Source organism: Falco punctatus, assembly GCF_963210335.1.
Source record: "Falco punctatus genome assembly, chromosome: Z".
NCBI classification, from domain to species: domain Eukaryota; kingdom Metazoa; phylum Chordata; class Aves; order Falconiformes; family Falconidae; genus Falco; species Falco punctatus.
The window spans coordinates 50899212-50920412 of record NC_137586.1 but is presented as its reverse complement, the minus strand read 5'-3'; the positions used below and the strand labels follow the sequence as shown (position 1 = coordinate 50920412).

At 37.2% G+C, this 21201-nt stretch overlaps 1 protein-coding gene across 1 annotated transcript in view; it reads left to right on the top strand.

Annotated features, from left to right (window-relative positions):
• The window catches only part of SLC12A2 (solute carrier family 12 member 2), a 61023-nt gene that overhangs the window by 15535 nt on the left and 24287 nt on the right, over nt 1–21201 (top strand). The window contains exons 2-11 of the mRNA XM_080372391.1: nt 1025–1144; nt 3141–3216; nt 3719–3814; nt 5616–5755; nt 7284–7394; nt 10271–10379; nt 10806–10933; nt 11021–11105; nt 15055–15203; nt 20617–20724. Of these exons, the coding sequence (XP_080228517.1) occupies nt 1025–1144; nt 3141–3216; nt 3719–3814; nt 5616–5755; nt 7284–7394; nt 10271–10379; nt 10806–10933; nt 11021–11105; nt 15055–15203; nt 20617–20724 (1122 nt within the window). The remainder of the gene's footprint in view (nt 1–1024; nt 1145–3140; nt 3217–3718; nt 3815–5615; nt 5756–7283; nt 7395–10270; nt 10380–10805; nt 10934–11020; nt 11106–15054; nt 15204–20616; nt 20725–21201) is intronic.

Genomic DNA, 21201 nt, shown 5'->3' with positions numbered 1-21201 from the left:
CTGTAAATTTTTCCTCTGGACTTTGTGCTGATGGTCAAGCACAAATACTGCTTGAGCTGTTTTGTTGAATAGTATTCTTTGAATGGTATTCAGGGTCTTTCTAGTATATTCAGTCTTTTTGCCTTGGATGACATATTCTGCTTAGAGTGCTTCCTGCAGGTTTCTTACAGCAAATGTAGGAAATATTTGAGTTAAATGTTCAGGTGTTTGCCTGGCTTGGCAAAACAAAACTGCCTCTTGGAAAAGCAAGCATGCAACAAATATTTGTATATACACGTGTATTTTTAATATGTATAAAAACTTAAGATTTCTGCATTGTAAGGCTCAGAGTTGAATTGTAAAGAAAAGCCACAAGATGGTCTTAGTCCATGGGAGTGATGTTTTTTGCATCTGTCATCTTTCCCTTTTAAACAAGGAAGAATGTCTGGGAAGAGACTTTTCTTGCTTTCTTCTCCCTCCAATGCCACTCTCCCACCTTTGTTTTTAACAGCATCACCTTACAATGAATAGTAGAATAGTTTACAGGGAAGTGAATAATTTATTTCTTGAAAAATTGATCAAATGGCAGCTAAGTCTGAACAACAGAAAATGCTATAGTTGAGACCAGTAACTTGTGGTAGAACAGTATAGGCTTTCAGATTAAGAAGGAAAACTTCCTGTGCTGTAGAAGTTGCTGCATTTGAAATCTCACAGCTCTTTTTCTAAAAAACCAGGTGTTTGTTTCTTTGGGCTGCGGGACTGATTCTTAAAAATATTTATTATTCTGAGTGCTAACAGTTTACTCTAACTGAAGCAGAATACCTAAATTGTCTGCGTAAATTGGTTTTTTATTGCTTAAAATCTGAGAAATGTGCCTCATGCAAGAAACATAAAGGAAAAGCTTAAAACATCTGTCATGTCATTCTTTAACTTTTCTGTTTGCACGAGTAGACAGGTTTTTTTTGCAACATAAGTATCAAAGACCCTTTCTACTCTGTTAATCACAGAAAAGATAATTTAAAATTATATGTTCTTTTTTTCCAAGGAGCCCTTTGAAGATGGCTATGTGAATGGTGATGAAGGCACACCAGCTGGGGAAGCAGCTGTAACTTACATACCTGATAGCAAAGGAGTGGTCAAATTTGGCTGGATAAAAGGTGTATTGGTAAGTCTGATGTATTGTACTTCAGTTTCTTACAGATACGATCTTTCTAATAATCCCTTTTGAGAGGGATTGTGATAGTGCTGTATAAGTAAAAGTTATATGCACAAGAGATGTGAAAAATGCAATGATTTTAGGAAGGATTGCTCTTACTTGTACTGAACTCTAAGGAAGTAATTACTTCAGGACTTCAGGTTTTGAAGGGATCATGGTTTCTTAGCACAGGATTTATAGTTTCAAAGTTACATAATTTCCAAGAAGGAAAAAGATCATGAAAGTGTTCATATGTAGTAGAAAAACTACATATGAATCTGAAGTGACAAAGACAAATGCAAATGGAGAGGATACACTTCATGTGTGTTTTCTTTGGATCTGTAGAGTTTGGGACAGGAGTGTTGAAAAACTTGATATTTATTTTTTAGAGAAGCGGAAAACAGTGTGTTGAGGAGAGTGCCTACCTGTATATGGCAAAACTTATCCAGGATTAAATACTTAAGTTTTGTGGAATCTGTTACAAAAAGTCACATTCTTGTAAGCTTTGGAAGCCTCAACACGAAATACAATATAGTCATGGTGGAAAATACTGACTCTGTCCCTATTTGGAGTAGTGAAATATAAAGGTGACCTGAATTTTATTACAGGTGCATATTAATTCATTTTCAGTATTTTGGCAAAGGGAAGCCATGATTAATACTTAAATTCTTGTTATCACTTTGGAAATTATACTAGTGGCTACAAATGCAACAATAGGTTAAAAGATGCACTTGAGCATTCAAAATGCCTAACGTTACTTCAGCAGGGTTCCACTATGTATTAGCCGACTTCCTTACAACTCTGGAAGTAGCCATATCCTTTCCCTTGGGAGAAGGAAAGTGCCTGTGGTAGCTGTGAAACGGGTATTACAGACATCTGTTGATGTACCCCAACCAAGGACAGAGTTGTTTATTTTTAAAGCAGGTGTAAAGCTGACTTTGAATTTCTCTAAACCCAAATTCTGTGTTGGACTATTTTTGTAAGCAACAATTCTAAGTATTAAAGAGTTATGGAATAAATGTTGCTGACCACTTTCTTCTAAAGTCTATTTAAAAGTTTCAAGGTGGATGATCTCCTTTTTAGTGGTTTGAAAGTTGCAGTTAGTACTTCCTAGTAGGCATAAACCACTGGGTGAGTATTTTCATCTCGGGTGATTTACACTTTGCAAAAGAATTTTAAGTCTCTGAAAACTTTTTACTTTTGTGGTTTGGTGGTCCTTGTCTCCTTTCTAGTCCTAATGACCAGCTAAATGTTTTGTAGAAGTGGTACCATACTCTTTAGGTAAGGACGTCCTAACACCTGCTGTTAGACTGTCTAAATTCTGTACAATGCAAACTCCATTTTATTGGGAACTAAGAGTTTAAAATACAAGGATTAAAAAAGAAAAAAAAACCTCACCCCTACCTACCCCACCCCCCCATCCTGTTGGTGTGCAGTTGTGTTGTAAGATAGAAAAGTTCTAGGACTGGGAAGTTGTGGGGTGTTTTGTCTTGTTGGGAGTGTGGTTTTTTTTCAAATAATTAAATTATTTAGTATGTTACTGCTTTAGTGCATTTTTGTGGGAGAGATTCATGGGAGCTCTGAACTCAGTTGTAGACCTCAGATTCATTGTAGACCTCAAACCTTGTTTTTAGTCATGTGTTCTGCAGTACAGATTTTGCATCTGAAAGGTTGGTGTCTAAATTTTTATTGTTTGGTTAAGACATACTACATAAGTCAGATACTGAAGTTCTGTAAGTTTATGCTCAAGGTACTTCAAGGTTTTATTCATATTTAGATTTCCTTTTATTCTTTTAATCGAACCTAAACTTGTCTAATTAGAAAAATGTATTCTTGTAAAATAATTTGAAAAGTAGCGAACAAAGACTGCAAGATAATTTCAACAACATTAAAAACTGAAATGAATTAGTGGAAATAACTGCAAGTGTAAGACCTAACCTATGTAAAATTTCTGTTTTATTTCTAGGTAAGATGTATGTTAAATATTTGGGGTGTGATGCTTTTCATCAGACTGTCATGGATTGTTGGACAAGCTGGGATTGGTATGTGTACTAATGGTATAATTTTATTTCAGTGACTTTTAAATGTCATCCAAAAGAGGTGTTGATCCTGAGCTTATACTTTAAGTGGGGGTAGAAAATGACCTTAATATTACCAGTTTTTAAGGTAAGCTACCCTTTCCAAAACTTTAAGCAGTAAGTTACGTAGACTTTTTCATTTAGCTGTAAGGTATGTAATTTAACATTGATGTTAGTAAGTCTTCAGTGAACTGTAGAGAGAAACTTTTGAACTCTGGTTATTAAAATCCGCATATAGACTGTGTAGCATATAAACAGTTTTCTTCAAAGGCTTAACTTACTATTAGACTACAGGAAATCTCTTTATCTGCAAAAGGCATGTGTTTCCTTGAAGCTCTAGGATACAGTTTTGTCCTGGCTGATTAAAGAGAACATTTATCCAGTTTTGTGAATTTGTTGTATTTGCAAGACTCATTCTTGTACATTTTAATACTTCCACCTTTTTTCCCCTCTTTTTTTTCAAAAGGTCTGTCTGTCTTGGTTATTGGAATGGCCACTGTTGTGACAACTATTACAGGACTGTCTACTTCAGCAATAGCAACAAATGGGTTTGTAAGAGGAGGTAAACCTACTTCCATAAAGCTTTCATCACTCTGAAGCATACACCTTAAGGATGGAACCTCTTCATTTTTTTTTTTTTTTACATTTTTTTTAGCATCAGGGAAAAAAGTATGGATGAAATGTAGGGAAGAGTTTTCTGAGAAGCAGTGTCTTCCCTATGTTCCATATTTGACTAAGCAGCCGTGTAATTAGTGAAAAGTAAATAATTAGCCTGCTAATTTGATTTGACTACTGACTTGCTTTTCCACTGTGGAAAAAACATTATCTAGTCTTAATTTCCAGAATACAGATGTTTTGAGACACGCATACCCAGGAGTGAATAGGGTCGTAATATTCTCCTGCATTTGCACAGGTTGGTTAAGAGCGTGCATGTGTGCTTGTATGTGTTCATGTCCTGAAGTAAAACTTGATAATGAAAAAATACACCCTGTAAAGGATAAGCTATATCTTATGACAGCATACAGAAGGACATGTTCTATTGTTGTTTTTTTCACACAAGAAATTCTCCACACTCATGATTATCTCCAGTTCTTGAGGGTGATAGTTTTCATTTGCTTTCATGGTTTATGTGCTGTTATCAGCCATTCCTGCAAAATAAGTGTTGGTGCCTTTGTCATGCTCAAACTGCTTCAATGACATTTATGAGACTAGTAGTAGTAGAAAATGTGGTGGAATTAAAATAGCAGCTTAAAAAGTTCTCTTGATGAAGAATGAAGAGAAACCCCTCACTATTGCTAAGTAAACATCCAATGAGAAGGTTCGGCTATGACTCTTAGCATTATGTCAAGCTTACTTTCTAGATGCCCTTTCTTTTTCTAAATTGCATTATACATATTGTATTTTCCTGCTCTTATGAGAGGTTTTCTTTGAGTCACTCTTGCAAAATAATACTTAATTAGAAAATTTGAATTGCTGAATGGATAAAACTTTAGAATAAAACCATAGTTGTTCCTATGAAAATCTTGCATTACAGTAATATTCTTCTTATGTTAACATTCTCATTTGCATAGTATGTCAGAGCTGGGTACTTACATACGTTTTGCACAAAAACTGTAATGCAGTAATTTAAGGATTTTGTGTTGCAAATTTTTAATGTGCACTAAATTATTTCAGATGGAGCTGGAGGACTTGTTTCTTCTAGAAAGCCTAGTCTTTAACTGGAAGAGTGTGCCTTTGCTACTTTTAAAAATTTTACTCTTCTCTAATGCTACAGATACTCAGTTTTCAAATTGTCATATGTGGAGTTTGAGGTCTTGTATCTGTCAAGCTCAAAATTAAAAAGAGTAGGCTCTGAAAAATAGAGTGATTGTTTTGAGAGTCCCACAGGGAACAGAAAATTCCCTTAACAACAGAACTTTAAGAAATGGGTTGTGGAGCTTCAGAACTTGAATGAGTTTATTACAGTCTGTTACGCCCATTTCTTGAGCTATAGCTAATGAAAACGTGTAATAGTAGAACTATGCACAAATGCTTTGAGTAGTTTGAAATAAGAAAAAAAACCCAGTAATACTGGTGCTTGTATTTTACAATTTGTTTTTTAACCATAGGTTGCATAGCTAAGTAATATGATGTGGTACATGTGTCAGGTGATTATTTCCAACTGGTGTATTTTCTTAAAAACTTGAAACATATTGCTGAAACTTCAGCATGCCTGTCCCTCAAATACTGAGTTTTTGGTTATTTTCTAATACATTAGGGAAGATAGACGCAAGAATGAATAGCGTTTTGTTTGTGTAAACTTTAAATTGCTGATTATTATTCTTAGGCTGTATTGTGTAGTAGTGTTTTTTCTTTTGTTTCAGGAGGAGCATATTACTTAATTTCCAGAAGTCTGGGCCCAGAGTTTGGTGGTGCCATAGGTCTAATTTTTGCATTTGCCAATGCCGTTGCAGTAGCAATGTATGTTGTTGGCTTTGCAGAGACAGTTGTGGAGCTGCTCAAGGTATATGGATGATAGTGGTTATATTAATTATACTGTCCTTTATGCAAGTTTGAGCTGTCATATCTAATAGTGTGTTGGGTTGGAGGGGACCTATAAAGGTCATCTATGCCCAACAATGAGCAAGGACATCCTCAACTAGATGAGGTTGCTCAAAGCCCCATCTAACCTGACCTTGAATGTCTCTAGGGATGGGGCATCTACAACATCCCAGGGCAACCTGTTCCAGTGTTTCATCACCCTCAGTGTAAAAAAAAATTTTTTCTTACATCTAATCTGACTCTCCCCTCTTCAGTTTAGAGCCATTATCCTCATCCTGTTGCTGCAAGCCCTGTCAAAAAGTCTGCCCCCATCTTTAAGCCCCCTGTAAGTACTGAAAAGCTGCAGTAAGGGCTCCCTTGACTCTTGCCTTCTCCAGACTGAACAACCAGAACTCTCTGTCTGTCCTTATAAGGGTTCCATCTGTCTGATTTTTTTTTTGTGGCTGCTCCAGCAGCTCCTTGTCTGTCTTATACTTGGGACCCAAGACCTGGATGCAGTACTCCAGGTAGGGCTCACCAGAGCACAGTAAAGGGGCAGAATCGCCTCCCTGAAACTGCTGGCCATACTTCTTTTGGTGCAGTCCGGGATACAGTTAGTGTTCTGGGCTGCAGGTGGACATTGTCAGTTCTTGTCCAGCTTTTCATCCACCACTACCCCCAAACCCATTTGGCAGGGCTGCTCTCAATCCCTTCATCCCCCGGCCTGCATTGATACAGGAGGTTGCTCTGACCAGTTCAAAGACATGGAATGAGAGACAAGGTTACTACTGATATATCAGTAAAATGCTACTGTGATTCGGTAGCTTTCTGGTAAAAAACAAAGTGGCATTGGTTCAAGTGGAAACTTCCCACACTGGTTATCTCCCTGAACAAATAAAATGTGTAATTTCTGGTAAAGTCCAAGCTAGCTGCTGAGAAGTCTCGCAGTAGAGATACATGACACAGAATTGTAACTTGTTGATGCTGAGATTCTTCTTAGCAAATTGTTCCTTATAAGTGACAGTTGTTTATATTAAAGCTTATGTTCAAAGGAATTCTGCTTATTAAAAACAATTCCTTATACTCAATCAAATACTGTTTGTCTGTGGGATTTTTTTAATAAATGTAATATTGAGAACAGTAAAACCACACTTTTTGTAGATGGGAAGAAGAGTAACAGTGAACAAGTGTAACACATGTATAGGTCCGAAGTGGTAGCAGTTGCCTTGCTGATTAATTATTTCTCTGGCAGTTGAAGACAGACGATCCTGTCTGGAGATGGGCTGTGAATAGGAATGATCATTTCCCTTTAGATCTGAGTAGAATCCTTCCATTAAGATATGGTGATTTAAAAGAAGGCAGAAAACAAATTACTTGTGCCCATACAGGAATTTAAAATGAGTAAATTTGTGGTATAGAGGTTAACTCTGTTAATAAATTACAGTCAATAAAATGCTGTCTGCAGTAGAGAATATAAATAATTGATAAAATACATGACTTTTTTTTGATAGGAAAACGGCACATTGATGGTTGATGAAATGAATGATATCAGAATCATCGGGGCTATCACAGTAGTTATATTGCTGGGCATTTCCGTTGCTGGAATGGAATGGGAAGCAAAAGTAAGGAACTTGCCTTCTTTTATTTTCTGTTTCATAATTCTGATTCCATTTTCTACCTCAGCTGTTTTATTATTTATTTAATGAACTCAGTATTGCATGTATGGTAGAAGTCAGTCAGTGGGCAGTTCTTATGTAATATCTCTCTGTCTAGCACTAGCATGTGCAGGTCTGGACAACATTTCAGACCTTAAATTGCATTTCTCCACTGGAAGCTTAAGCATCTATGAACTTAAACATCATGAAACTGTCAAGTACGTTAGTGGTATTACCCTCCTCTGGGCAACTACAGCACAAGAAAAAGTAAGAGCATTAACATGGGAATTTTCACTCACTGGGAGCTTCATATGAGCTCCATGGATGGAAAATACAGGGCTGGAGCTGAAGCCAATTTAAAGTTGTGTAGTTTCTGCTAACTCAAAACCAATGTTCTTACTTTCCCTTCCACTCTCTTCTGGTGTTATTTTCACTTGGAAACAGATTGAGGACAGCTGTGAACATGGGTGGTGATGAGTAGAAGGGGGAACCTACTTTACTCATTTTGCTATGGCTGCAGGATCTTAGGTCAATTCTGAATGTGGAAACACACACATAGATCCAAGGATACCTTAATACAGAGGTTGCCTTACTAGTTTTCTGCTCTGCGTTACTAGGCAGTGTAGTCTTTTACTGAATATGTGTCTAGTGTGCTCAAAAATAGAGAAGAGCCTCATTTGGTCTCCCTTCACATTTGATACTTGGTTCACTGTAGCTTCTTTTTTTATGCAGTGAGAGGCAACTGAAGGCACTTTTTCATGAAAGTGTTGTAGCAGTTTCTTATGCTCCTGCATCAAGATGATGATGTTACTCATAATTGACATGAGAGAGGGGTTTGCCTCATCATTGTTTTCAGCCCTAGATACAGGGGTTGTAGAAAAAGGAAGTGAAGATCAAGTGCATTACTTGAATCTACCACAGGAAGAAAAGAATCTACAGGAATTTACTTTGGCATGTACTTTTAAATCAAACAGCACACTTAAGGAAAAATATTTTTACTTTGCTCAGGAAGTCCCTCACTGTCTGAAACTTCAGTTTGTAATGGTATCTTTTGAACAGTACTGTCCTTCTTTAATCTCAACTGTTTAGTTTTTCCTTGGAATGAAGCAGTTATTAACCCTCTGGCTGCTGTCACTGAAAGTCACAAGAAATATCTTGCTTTTGCTCTTGTAGCATGAGCAATTGTATAAGGATAGCTTGCATAGAAATCCCTTTGTTTAATGTTTCTCTATCGGACCTGAACTGTGGTATCACTGCAGTGATATACTCTACTAGGAAGTAAGGTATCTTTCAAAAATCCTGTGCTCAATACAAAAGCATCAAGGCTTGTTGGCTTTGTTTCTGCATTGTGGAAGAAGGCAGGTAGGAGCAATGGTAAGCAACTGAACCTGTTGAACAAGCACTGCATGTAGGTTAACATGCAGCTTAGCATAGCAAACACTTTAATCAAGAAGGAAGTATTAGTATCTGTGATGTTCTGTGTCTTCCCCATGACTTACAAGAATGCCTTGGAAAACAGGACAAGGGGATCTATAATAATACCTTTGAAATAGATCTAAAACATCTTAAGAGAGAATGGGATTCTGAGGAAGCCTACTTAAAAAATGGCTTTTCAGAGTTTGTGCTGTTTTACCACTCAACTCCTTGTGTTGAAGTCTTAAAAGCCCGTCCTTTCAGACTTTTGAATTTAAGGAAGATACTCAGAAAATTCTCGTAGCTTCAGGGAGAAGCCTAGGTTTCTTACTGGATAAATCCACTTGTGGCAATTGCTCTGTGATAACTTCACGTTGAAGTCTCTGGGCTTACTGAAGACTTCTGTAAGTACCTAGCTGCATCCTTACACCTCTCATCTATTTTCCAGGCTTAGCAAAGGAGTAATCTAAATATGATGCACGAACTAGTCTCTTCAGGTAGTCTTCTGACTCTGCTCTTGGCTGTCGTGCCCTGTCTATCACTGTTGGTACCCCGTTATCTTCTGAGGCAGTGTGTTTCCAGTTTCAGTTCAGTCAGCAAGGCTATAGTGTTACTCCATTTTAAGTTCTGATCTAAGGCCTGGGAAAAAAATCACATTGTGAATAGCTTCCCCCAAGCCACTGGCATATGCTTTTATAAGGAATCAAGTAACACAAAAGATAACGGGGCAGTGTGATTGCTTATATAAATATAAAATCTGAACCATCTCTTCAATACCTAGATTTATCTTTGCTTACACTTTGGAGGTGTTGGATGGTTTAAAGTTCAAAGTGTCTGGTTTATAATGGTTTTATTGAACAATGGCTAAAAATCTGTTGTAATGAAAAAGTATCAAGAGAACTAGAAATTAACAAGTAACTGTGGTATTGAATATGTGCAATTGAATTTCATACGTAAGGGTTGAGAATATGAGAATGTAACAAAATAATCTAGTCCACTGCCTCAAATAGCAAACGAAAGCAGTTTGACTCAAAGAAAGTGTTATGAGCATGGTTAATAAGAGAATACTCCTAGCATCTGTGTGCATTTAGCTCTTGTGGACTTCTTCAGTCTACTCATAGCCATTACTTCTGGAAGGCTTATAGGGGAAAAAATGGTTGATTTAAGTATTTTTTCTTTAGAAGTATAACTCTGAGGGGTGCAGTAATAAATTCTCTTTTGAATGGACATTAAATTTACAAATTATTGCTAGTTCTTTATTAAAAATTCTGGTACATGTTCTTTCCAGCTTGCGTAATTATTTGTGGAAAACCAACTGAGAAGAGTGAGCTGGATTTGGAATCAAATATTTACATTTTAGAACATATCATTGAAGCTTGAATCTGAAAAAGAGCAAGTTTTCCTATCTGACTGCAATCATTATCTTTCAGGCACAGATAGTCTTACTGGTGATCCTCATAGTTGCTATTGGAGACTTCGTTATAGGAACATTTATTCCTTTGGATAGCAAGAAGCCTAAAGGTTTCTTTGGTTATAAAGGTATGTTGGAACAGTTAGTTCTGTAAACTGTCTTTGCAAAGAGGAGACATGCTGTCGTAATTATGATAAACATCTAAAATAGCTTATAGTCCTATTTAACTATAGAGACTTTTTTCCCTGATTCTTTCAGAATTCTGCAGTTTTGCTCCTTAAAGCTGTTGGGCCAAAACTTGGTCCAGCCTGCTTATATATTGATTATATTAATTTAAAAAAATGAGATGAAACTTTTTCTGGTTTAAAGGTTATTTAAGTTTACTGTGTTGACTTTTATTTTGAGTCAGTGATGAATTAAGACTTAAATATTCTACACTTAAGAAGGTCATACAGCTGTGAGTTTCAGCTTTTTCAAGGAGGTAATAATGGCTGGAGTGGGCTAGTACTGTACTTTCTATATGAATATTGATAGACTTAAATCTTTTTCTACAGCTGAAATATTTATGGAGAATTTTGGACCAGATTTTCGACATGGAGAAACTTTCTTTTCTGTATTTGCTATTTTCTTCCCTGCTGCAACTGGCATACTTGCTGGTGCAAATATCTCAGGTGATCTTGCGGTGAGTAGTGAATTGGCAAATGTTGCTCATAAACACTGAGTATACATTTGTCTGCATCACTATCCACTGATGTGATTTTTCTTCCAGGATCCTCAGTCAGCCATACCTAAAGGAACGCTGTTGGCCATCTTAATAACTACACTGGTTTATGCAGGAATTGCAGTATCTGTAGGTAAATAAAAGTTTTTAACTTTATCCTTTCACATTCATTCTGAGCGTGTGTTTTGATAGGGTTTATGTAACTTGTTATGTAAAATCATTATGTAATTGACTTTCATGCATGAGAAAGTAATAGCCAGAGGTTTCTAATTTTTATTGTTGGAAGTTCAGTTTTCAGCTGGTATTATAATTTCCCAAAATGAGTGGTGTTTTTCTGAGACTAGTGACTGCTTTAGACTAAAGATGACAAAAGACTTCATACGGATGTTTCGTCATTTGTTGCAGTTACTTATGTTAAAAGATGTACAATTTAGCAGTACGCTAATTCCTGGATTAATAAAACATGTTTTCATAAAATAATTAAGGAACAAATACTTGTATTGTTTTGAAGATGGTGGTAGTCAGCTACTTACCTGAAGTGAATTGTGGGATGATCAAACAGCTCTTTGGTGAGGATGCACAAGCAGTAATTCCCAGGAGAGGGAGTAGTGCCTTCATCTGGCCAGCCCACTTATAGAAGCATCATGTTCAGAAATTTCTGTAATTTTATTTTCATGTGGAAAGAGGAGAAACGATCATAGTTTCTCATAGCATCAGTCTTGCATAACCTCTTTTCCTAGTCTTCCTCTGTAGAAGCTGCCTTGGGGTTTGATGCTGTCTATATCAGTTTTATTCTAGAGCACCAATGGTCAACCAGATTTTTTCCACCTATAAAACAACTCTATTAACCTTAAGAAAGTAAGATTGTTATTGTCTCGCATATTTCTTGCCTGTGATTGGAAATGTTTTTATTAGTGTCAGTAAATTAATTTCTGACAGCAGTAGTCAGTGTTCTTATATGAAAGACTTTGCCTTATCTTAGCTGTGCTGCCTTTTGAATGAAATTCTCATTTATAAGAGTACCATTGATCTGACCACTAATGATACTTCTTTTCCAAAGATACCAGTCTTGCTAGTCTGCCTGTGTTGGCTAACATTGTACTGTAGCTCTGCCAAACAGTTGGCTCTAATGATTGTGCTTTATGCAGCATAATGACCTACACTTAATTAGATTGACTGCATAGACCTCTGCTACCAAATTTGAATACTTTAGAACTTGAACCCACATGACAGCACAATGTTCATTAGTACTGATTTCTTAATGGACATCTTTGATCATTGTTCAAACATGAAAAACCTCATTTTTCATATTGAAAAAGGAACAGTTTGCAAAATCAGCTGACCGTGAAAGTGTTTGATGCATCAGGAATGTCCTATCTTGGTTGCCTCCTATAACTTACACTTAGACTTAAAGGTCAGTTCTGTTGCAGAAGTCAGAGATTATGACATGTGTGGAATTCAGCTTTAAGGCATTGTATCAGGAATCAGACAAACACACACTTTTATTCTTTTACAATGGGGAATAGTATGTGGGTAAGTTTCCAGAGTAGTGATAAGCAAGGCATTAAAACTTTGATGGGGCTAGTAGATGTCACTGAGTAGTATGTCTGAAGGGGAAGATGATGTTCTGAACTTACGTCAGTAATTGCACTCTGTAGTAAGAGGGTTAAACAGAGTAGAGAAGGCTTGGAAGATTGCTTAGAAAATTGCTAGTCCTACTGTTAGAGCTAGGCAGCCTATTTCAAAAAGGTAACAGCTATGAGGAAGATGTGTCCAATTTCATATTTTAGCAAGGAACTAAGGGAGGTGTGCAGGTGGCAGGATGAACACTGCATAAGCAACTTTTATATCTAAATTCTTGAAATACAGATATCAAAGAACAAAACTTACTGCTTTATAAACAAGTGAAGCTCTAATAAAAAACCCCAGACTTCTGAGAAGGGTTAAGACATACTTTCTTTATGCAAGGAAGTAAAACTAATGAGAGCCTAACTGTAGCTGCTTGTAGCACCAGTGAAATTCAGCACTCTCAACTGCAATCTGAAGGATTCAGGATGGTAGTGTCTCTGGAATTCTTGCTGGTTGCATGTAGTTACGTGATAACTTGATACAGATAATCTCTTAACCACCTCAGGCCTATAGCATGACAAAACTTTATTCGACTTTGGCAGGAACAGGCTTATAAGTGTCTGTGAAAAGGTGAAATCATGTTTTTACAGGAAAGAAGACCTGGAGGTTCTTAGGGAAAATGTTGCCAGAATATGATAATTACAAATAAACAAAACTTTTCTGAATGAGGGTTAAATAAAATGTCTAGATTTTTACTTGCATCTAAGAATCTTCTGCCGAGAATGGAGCCTGCGCAGCTGGCTTCTGTTCTGCATTCTGTCGTAGTAAGCCTTACTATTAAATTTGTTCATAGTGCCATTGTCCCTTTCTGTCATGCTTTGTGTGTGAAAGGCCTGCTAGCCAGTTAAATCTAAACTATGAAAAAGGGAATGAGGAAGAGGAGGGCTGTGATAGTACACTGTAGCTGCTTAATGGGTTGCTCAACTTAATGGGTCTGCCACTGCAATCTATTACCAACAAAATGTTATCTAAAAATAGTTCAACTAGTAAGTATGTTGTCACATCCATTATATACTGCTTCGATGGCTAGGGCAAATACTTGGCATAGTGAAGGAGAAATTTTTTCTCATACGGACCTTTTAATCCCATTTAAAACAGACCAATCCAGCCCCTCCACATACATACAAGAAAAGGTTAAGGCAGGCAATCGGTATAGTAAACTCTCTCTGAAATTTAACCAATTGGGCCTAATAAGTAGCTGAAAAATAAATCTGAGAAGTGGAAGAATTAAGTAATGTCCACCTACCAGGACTGGGTGGTATTGCAGATTAAGTTCTGATGGCTCAGAAGCAACTTAAATATGGTATAGTTATTTAGGTATTCATTTTCCCAATTACATAGGTAACAGGGGTTGCTACTGGAGAAACTGAAACTTAAGCTTGCAGCACACCCAAACCCTCCTTGTTATTTCGCAAGTAAGTTAGGTCCTCAGCAGTCACATGGTTCTGTTCCCAGGACCTCCTTGTCTTTCAGGTTCCTAAACTAAGGAAATTCTATTGACTATTGCTCTGTAGACTTTTCTCCACTTTTTTAGTTCCTGTTCCTGCAAATATTTGCTTGTGTCCAAACAATTTGAGTACCTCAACTATTAAACCATAGAATGTTAAATAATACTTCATTTGTTTGTCCTTTATGAGACAAAAGACCATGTAATTAGAAGATTTGCAGGCTTTTTAGTACTTGGTTTTTAGTAGTACTTAAGGTCTAAAATGCTGTCTTCAGTGACCTCTTGACCAGTAAAATTAGAAATAATCATAAACTGCTGTCTTCAATTCATTTAAGTGATAAACTTAATTATATGTGGTAGAAATGGGACCATGTGTCATTGTTTTTTGCCAAGAAACCAACTTAAAATACCAGAGTCATGTAGGAGGTGGCTTGTTTAAGCATTGAGAAATGGCTTGCAACAGGTTTTCATGACAAACTACTTGATTTTTTTTTTTTTGAATGTCTGAGCCATGTTGACTGGAAAAGAAGTAACTGCAATGCTGTGCAAACCTGTCTACATACATCTGTACATACACAACAAAAATGCATTCCTCTAGGAAGACTGACAGAGAGAAACTATGAAATCAAGTGATGGTGCATAATACTGACTTCAGTTAAAGAGCTATGTGGAAACTCATGATTCAGACAAATGTTGAACTGGAATTGTGCTGTTAAAACTTTTGTGAGTCTATTGACATTGTTTTCCTCTGTGCTAAAACTTTCCTTTTATTAGACTCAGATTTTTTTCAAAAACTGAAGATCTCAGGCAAGAGAGCAGTTAGTTGGCTTGTTTGTAATCTTCATGGTGAAGATGTGCTTAATACTGCAATGTATTAAAAATGTAAATGCTGTATGTTAATGTTGCTCTGTGAAAATATGTTTACATAAAAAGGGAATTGAGCTTAACACGTGTCCTTATGTTTAGTTGAGTCTGTTAATGTCTTTTTTGTTATTGTCTGCTCTAGGTTCCTGTGTTGTTCGAGATGCCACGGGGAATGTTAATAACACTATTGTCACTGAGCTGACAAATTGTACTTCTGCAGCTTGCAAATTAAACTATGATTTTTCATCCTGTCAGACAGGGTGTCACTATGGGCTGATGAACAATTTCCAGGTATAAAAATTTCTCCTAAAGCTGTTCATTTGGCTTTTGTGTTTGTTCTTTTTTTGAATTGCATATTAAGAAAAATCATAGGCTAAAAAAGCCATACATAAATACAAGGTTTAGCTGGATTAGTTAAGCAGTACATCCTAGCTAGTATGTAGAAGAACAATGTAACTGTTAAAATTTTTGGGGTGTTTTTACAGAGGTGGTATAAATATTTGCTGTTCTTCTGAGTAAACTGCTTAGGTTAGGTGGTAGAACTGTAACTTTCCCTCTAGATACCAGAATGTCACTATTCAGTGATGTGGATAGATGTACTCAGTGTTCCATAGTCATGCACTGTAATCATAGGTAGCCTCTGTCAATAACTTGTTCCTTAATTTCTTAAGTTTCTTAGAAAATATGCTGACACTTAAAGAATGTTTTATATATTTGTCACAGTATCCTCCTTAATGGTAAGAACATTGTGAATTTTCATAAACTCTGTCTGTATTTAAAAATCCCTATAGAAGTAATGAGAATTCAGTCTTTAACTTACATCTTGATTATCTGTCCAGTGTCCATGAGTTATTGGTAAAGGTATGAAAGAAACCAGGAAAAACACACTTTTTGCCAGTTGAGTTAAACTTGCTTTGTGGTAGTCCATCTTTGCCCTAAATTTTTCTAATAGGTGTACAGAAAATTGGCTAGAGGTTAAGCTGAAACCCACTGATAAAAAAAGGTGTCTGGCTTGTGAGTTTTGATCAGAAGTACCTGTGGTGCATGTACGGCTGACAGCTTCACTTGCAAAGCTGGCTGTATCATGGTTTAACCCCACCTGGCTGGCCACTGAGCCCCTCACAGCTGCTCAGTCACTCCGCTGCCCCTTGTGGGGTAAGGGAGTGAATTGCAAGTGTGAAAGAACTTGTGCACTGAGATAAAGACGGTTTGATAGGTAGAGCAAATGCCGTGCACACAAGGAAAGCAAACCAAGGAATTATTTTACCACTTTCTACCGGCAGGCAGGTGTTCAGCCATCTCCAGGAAAGCAGGGTTCCCTGACACATCATGGTTATTCAGGAAGACAAATGCCATCACTCTAAACGTCACCCTTCCTTCCACCCCCAACTGTGTATGCTGATTGTGGTGTCATACAGTATGGACTATCAGTTGGGGTCAGCTGTCCCAGCTGTGTCCCCTCCCAGGTTCCTGTGCACCCCCAGCCCGCTCGCTGGTGGGGTGGGGCGAGGGGCAGAAAAGGCCCTGACTCTGTGTAAGCGCTGCTCAGCAGTGACTGAACATCCCTGTGTTATCAGCACGTTTCCAGCACAAATCCGAAACACAGCCCCATACCAGCTTCTATGAAGAAAATTAACTCTGCCCCAGGCAAAACCAGCACAGGGTGGAAGATCTGTTATGTGCGTGCTGAAATAATGTTGCAGTGCAGACCACTATTAGAGTAAAATATGTTTTTATAGTGGAATAACTTGAGTATATGTGGTGTTACTTTGTTCTGGTTTTGAAAAATCTGTATTTAGAAACACTTCAGAATTGCTCTTACAGGAATAATTATTCTGTAAAGTGTGATGACTTTCCTGATTTGTTTTAAGCTTGAAGGAATCCAGTATATTATCAAACATATAGCTGAGAATAGAACTGGTTTCCTCTGACTGTATCTTTTTTTTTCTTTTAAGTCATAACTTTAGTAAGGTTGCTTACCATAAATGTTGCTTGTACTTCTAAGTTAGTCAGTAATTTTCTAGCTTTTTACCATTTGGTCTAAAGAGTGCTTCTATCTCCCAAATTATTTTTGCTTCTGTCTTTGGAAAAACTAGTGGGTTTCAAATAAGAAATGTCACTTCCAAGGCCAGGGGCTGCACAGAGAATGCAGTGCCCCATATGCCCCACTCTTTGTTGAGGTTTTGAAAATGTTGTCATGGAGACTGCACAGCATCTCTGGGCAACCTGCTGCAGTGCTTAGCCACCTTCTCTGTGGAATTTCACTTGTTTGGTGTTTTTTTTTTTTTCTGTCATCCTCACAGCTTTTGCTGTGCATTTCTGCGAAGAGTCCAATTCTGCCTTTTGAAAAGTTGTCAGAAGGAAATAGTTTGCATGAGAGGCTGTCTACCTATAGATACACTGTTTTACACTTTCTAACTGAACCTGCGCTCAATAGCTCTGGATGGTATCTGTAAAGAGACTTTTTTTTTTCCTTAATATGCAAGTCACAGTGCAGGGGGAGTTGTGCTCCAAACTTGCATACCTCTTAAGCTCTTCAAACAAAAAGAACTTCTTTCTGTAGGTTTAATAACTTCACTCGCATAAATTAATCCCTAAAGTGAGCAAATATTGTTGTATTTGCCTTATAGCTTGTGAACATGCAGGTTCTGAGGCTGAAGGTGCCAGTTTACTTGTGTGCACAGCCTGATTTTATCACTGGTACGCTTTGTGCTGCACTCGATTCTTCTGGCAAAGTGTTGATTTGGGGTTAGTGTTTAGGCAGCTCAGGTTTTGAATTTGGGCAGCAAATGGGCAACTTGTAGTACAATTTAACTGTGGAAAGTTTAGATGATGCTAAGAAACTTAAAATGAGAACAGTTGGTAAGACAGACTTAGTCAGAATTGCATAGAAAGATCATCTTTAGTTTGTGTTGCAGTCTATGTAAGTGAATTACAGGTACTCACAGGCTTTGGACATTTTTCTGCTCAGTGTCAATGACATTTCTGTGCCCAGGCTGTCACCTGGTAGAAGAGTGAGTTCAGAAACTTGTTTTGGTCTCTGTAACCTCAGCCTGGAACTTCCGTGGAATAAGTTACAGCTTTGGGTAATTCAGATGCAGAATTTTATCAACTTCGGGTGAAAGTAGCATGAAACTCCATTCCAGAAACAGCGCAAAAGTTCTGCTAAAACATTCCTCCTACGAAGGAAGGCAGCTGTAAAACATTTGAAGAAAGTTAGGAGAAGGTGGAGTTGAACAATGCTTTGTCCGTATTCATTACAAAAAATTAACTTTAAAGAAACTGGTGCTTGTTTTCATGTGGCATTTTTTTCTTCTCCGCAATGGCTGGACCAAAGAACTGAAACTGTAGTCAAAGTTACAAGACTGCGTTATCCCGTATGTTTGAAATTTAAGAAACTGTCTAAACAGTAAATGCCAAGATGAGTCCCTTATTGACAGTAACTATATATCTGTCCCACCACACCAGTGGCAACGGGTCTATTTTTACTAGGTATGTGTTGTCCTAATTCTGTGTGTTCTTTCAAGGATGAAAATTGCAGTGCTATAGCTGAGTGCATACGTGGGCTGCTTGCTTGTGTGGTCATGAGGTTTGGATTATGGTGTGTGTGTGTGTGTTAGGTGGGGAGGGAGGGGTGTTTAACACCATAGCATACTAGTTCTTCTGGAACTGGTTCCACTTTTGTTCCCCTAGCTTAGAATAAGCTTCCTAATGTCTCTTGTATTATTAGTAGCTTTTAAAATAGGCAAGTATTATCTGCATATATCTTACTTAGATTTCTTTCAAATTTATAAAGCAGATGTAATACTCAAAAATAGTGTAAATAAATGGAGGCAATGAACAGGACCTGGACTTGGAAAAAAATGTGAAATCTGACTAGATTGTTAAGAGCTAAATTGCAGGTAACTGATGCAAGTGTACTAAAGTGGAGGCCTCAGAATAAGTGTTTTAAATCAGATGGGAAGGAAAGTGATAGACTTGTGCATAGATCCTGTCTATAAGAAGCCCTTTCAAGGAAGATTGATCAAGCCATCCTCGCAAGGAAGAAAATTTTCATACTGCTTCTACAAAGATTATTCTATACTTGCTTATTGCATTGCTGTAGCAAAGGCTTCTTTCTAAAATATTTGTCAGTAAAGCATTTATGCCCTTAACTTCTCTTCTAGAACTACTATGTAGCGTTGTTATGAACTGGCGTTTACAACTAACTTTTTCTGTTGATTATAAAACTAACTTAAACCTGAGTGTAGGAGGAATAGCTTAGTGTGTATGTCATTAGTTTTATTCATCTATGAGTAAAGGCCTGTCCTACTTTTTTTGGTTGTCAACTACGAATATGTCTCGGGAAATTCTCTCATTCATTACAGTACTATGACAGCTACTTCACTTGCATCTTATGCACCTGCAGTCATTTAATTGCTCTTTTTAAGCATGGCATGCCTTGAACTGACCAATGAAACCTGACGTAGTGTAGAGATTCAGTTGACTAAGAGAGCCAGCAGTCTTTGTTAGTGTGATCTGGAGAAGAATGCTAATTTTAGCCCTAGCAATATGAGTAAAACTTGTATATTGTTTCTGAGAGCATATCCTGTCTAGTAGGACTGCTTTAGAGAGATTTTACTTCAGGTGACAGTAACTTGAAAACTAAACACTTCTGCATGATCTTTTTTGCCTTCCCTCAGTCCCTTTCATGATAACTGTAGGTGAGGTTATCAGGATAAAAGAGCGAAGTAATCAGTGCAAACGATGCAGAACCTCATTCTGACACGTTGTGCTTGAAAGGCACCATGCTGAATTTGGTTCACTGACTAAACCCAAGCTTTTTCAAGGTGGTATCACATTCTTAAACACAAGGTGCCTTTAAACAGCTTAGGCTTTTGTTTCATAAAGGAAAGTACTCTATTAAACCATGATTGTTTCTTAAATACATAGATAGTTCTGCATCTTAATTCACTTGACGCATGCAAAGCTCATGCAGCTGTGGTATGGAAGCAATCAGTAGAATGGTATAAGAGGGTCTTTAGGCTGCATGGCAATTAGACAGAAACTGCTGTTCTAATTTGGAATTTATTTAATGTCCTACCAATATTGTTCTTTTACATTTAACTTACTGAGCATTTATTTTGTTAGTCATCCAGTCTACCAAGAATTGCATATTGTATTCCACTCACCAGGGTTACAAAGGCATCCTAAGATGTGATCTTGGAGAGATAGGAAGCAAGTTTCTCCTGGCCTTGTGGTTTTGCATGTAAAACAAATGTAACTTAAAGTGATGGAGATGTTGAGAAAGATAATCAGTTTTCCCAAGATGTTCCCTGATTTCAGTTGTTTTGTCACTTGGGCTTTCTGAGACTTTGTTATTCAGCAGTAGGCTAGTTCAAAATAGGTAACAAATTCCAATGTATTTTTCTTCCATAATTTATTTTAAATCCTCTTATGAACCCATGGAGACTTTTGCTATTGGTTGTTTTGACCAGAGAATTACATGGTTGGACTATGTATTGTGTGGAAAACTACCTTCTCTTGTTCTGAAATGAGGATCCATTCATATCCCCTGCTTGGTGGTCCTTTGTTCATTCATTGATAGGAATGTGTGATACTCAAACAGCTTTTAAGTGAGGGCTACATAGTATTTACTTTTTCTGTAGTTATTGTTGCCAGCCGTTTACTTTCATATTGTTTTAAACAAATATTTTGCTTCCAGGTGATGAGCATGGTGTCGGGATTTGCACCACTGATATCTGCAGGTATTTTTTCAGCCACCCTGTCGTCTGCATTAGCGTCCCTTGTGAGTGCACCCAAGATTTTCCAGGTAAGTAGGGAAGCAAACCCATTATCTTTTAAAGAAAAAATTTTATTAACTTTTGAATCAGAATTTTTGGAAGGGGACTCTGACATACTGCCATCATGGTTCATAATACTTGACATACCAGTTGCTTAGAATGGGAAAACTGTGTTACTGTTACTAAACATAGCTAGACTATAATTTGTTCCAGACTTCATGTTTCTTGTTAGTTTAGAGATTAGTTGTAAATGTAACTAACATTACAGGAATCTACAAACTCCTTTTAGATGTTGTTTGTTGTCAGTAACAGTGGAGCACATTACAAAGAGAATAGATTAGTTCACTTCTCAAACTAATCATAGAAGAGGACAGAATGAAGTAGAACCTGTAATTGTGGAATCTTAATCCTCAAAGAATACAGTATTGAAATAATTGTGTACCAGTTCTCACTTAAATAATTTAGATTGATTTTGTTGGTGTTCCTGAATGTATTTTGCTTTACCT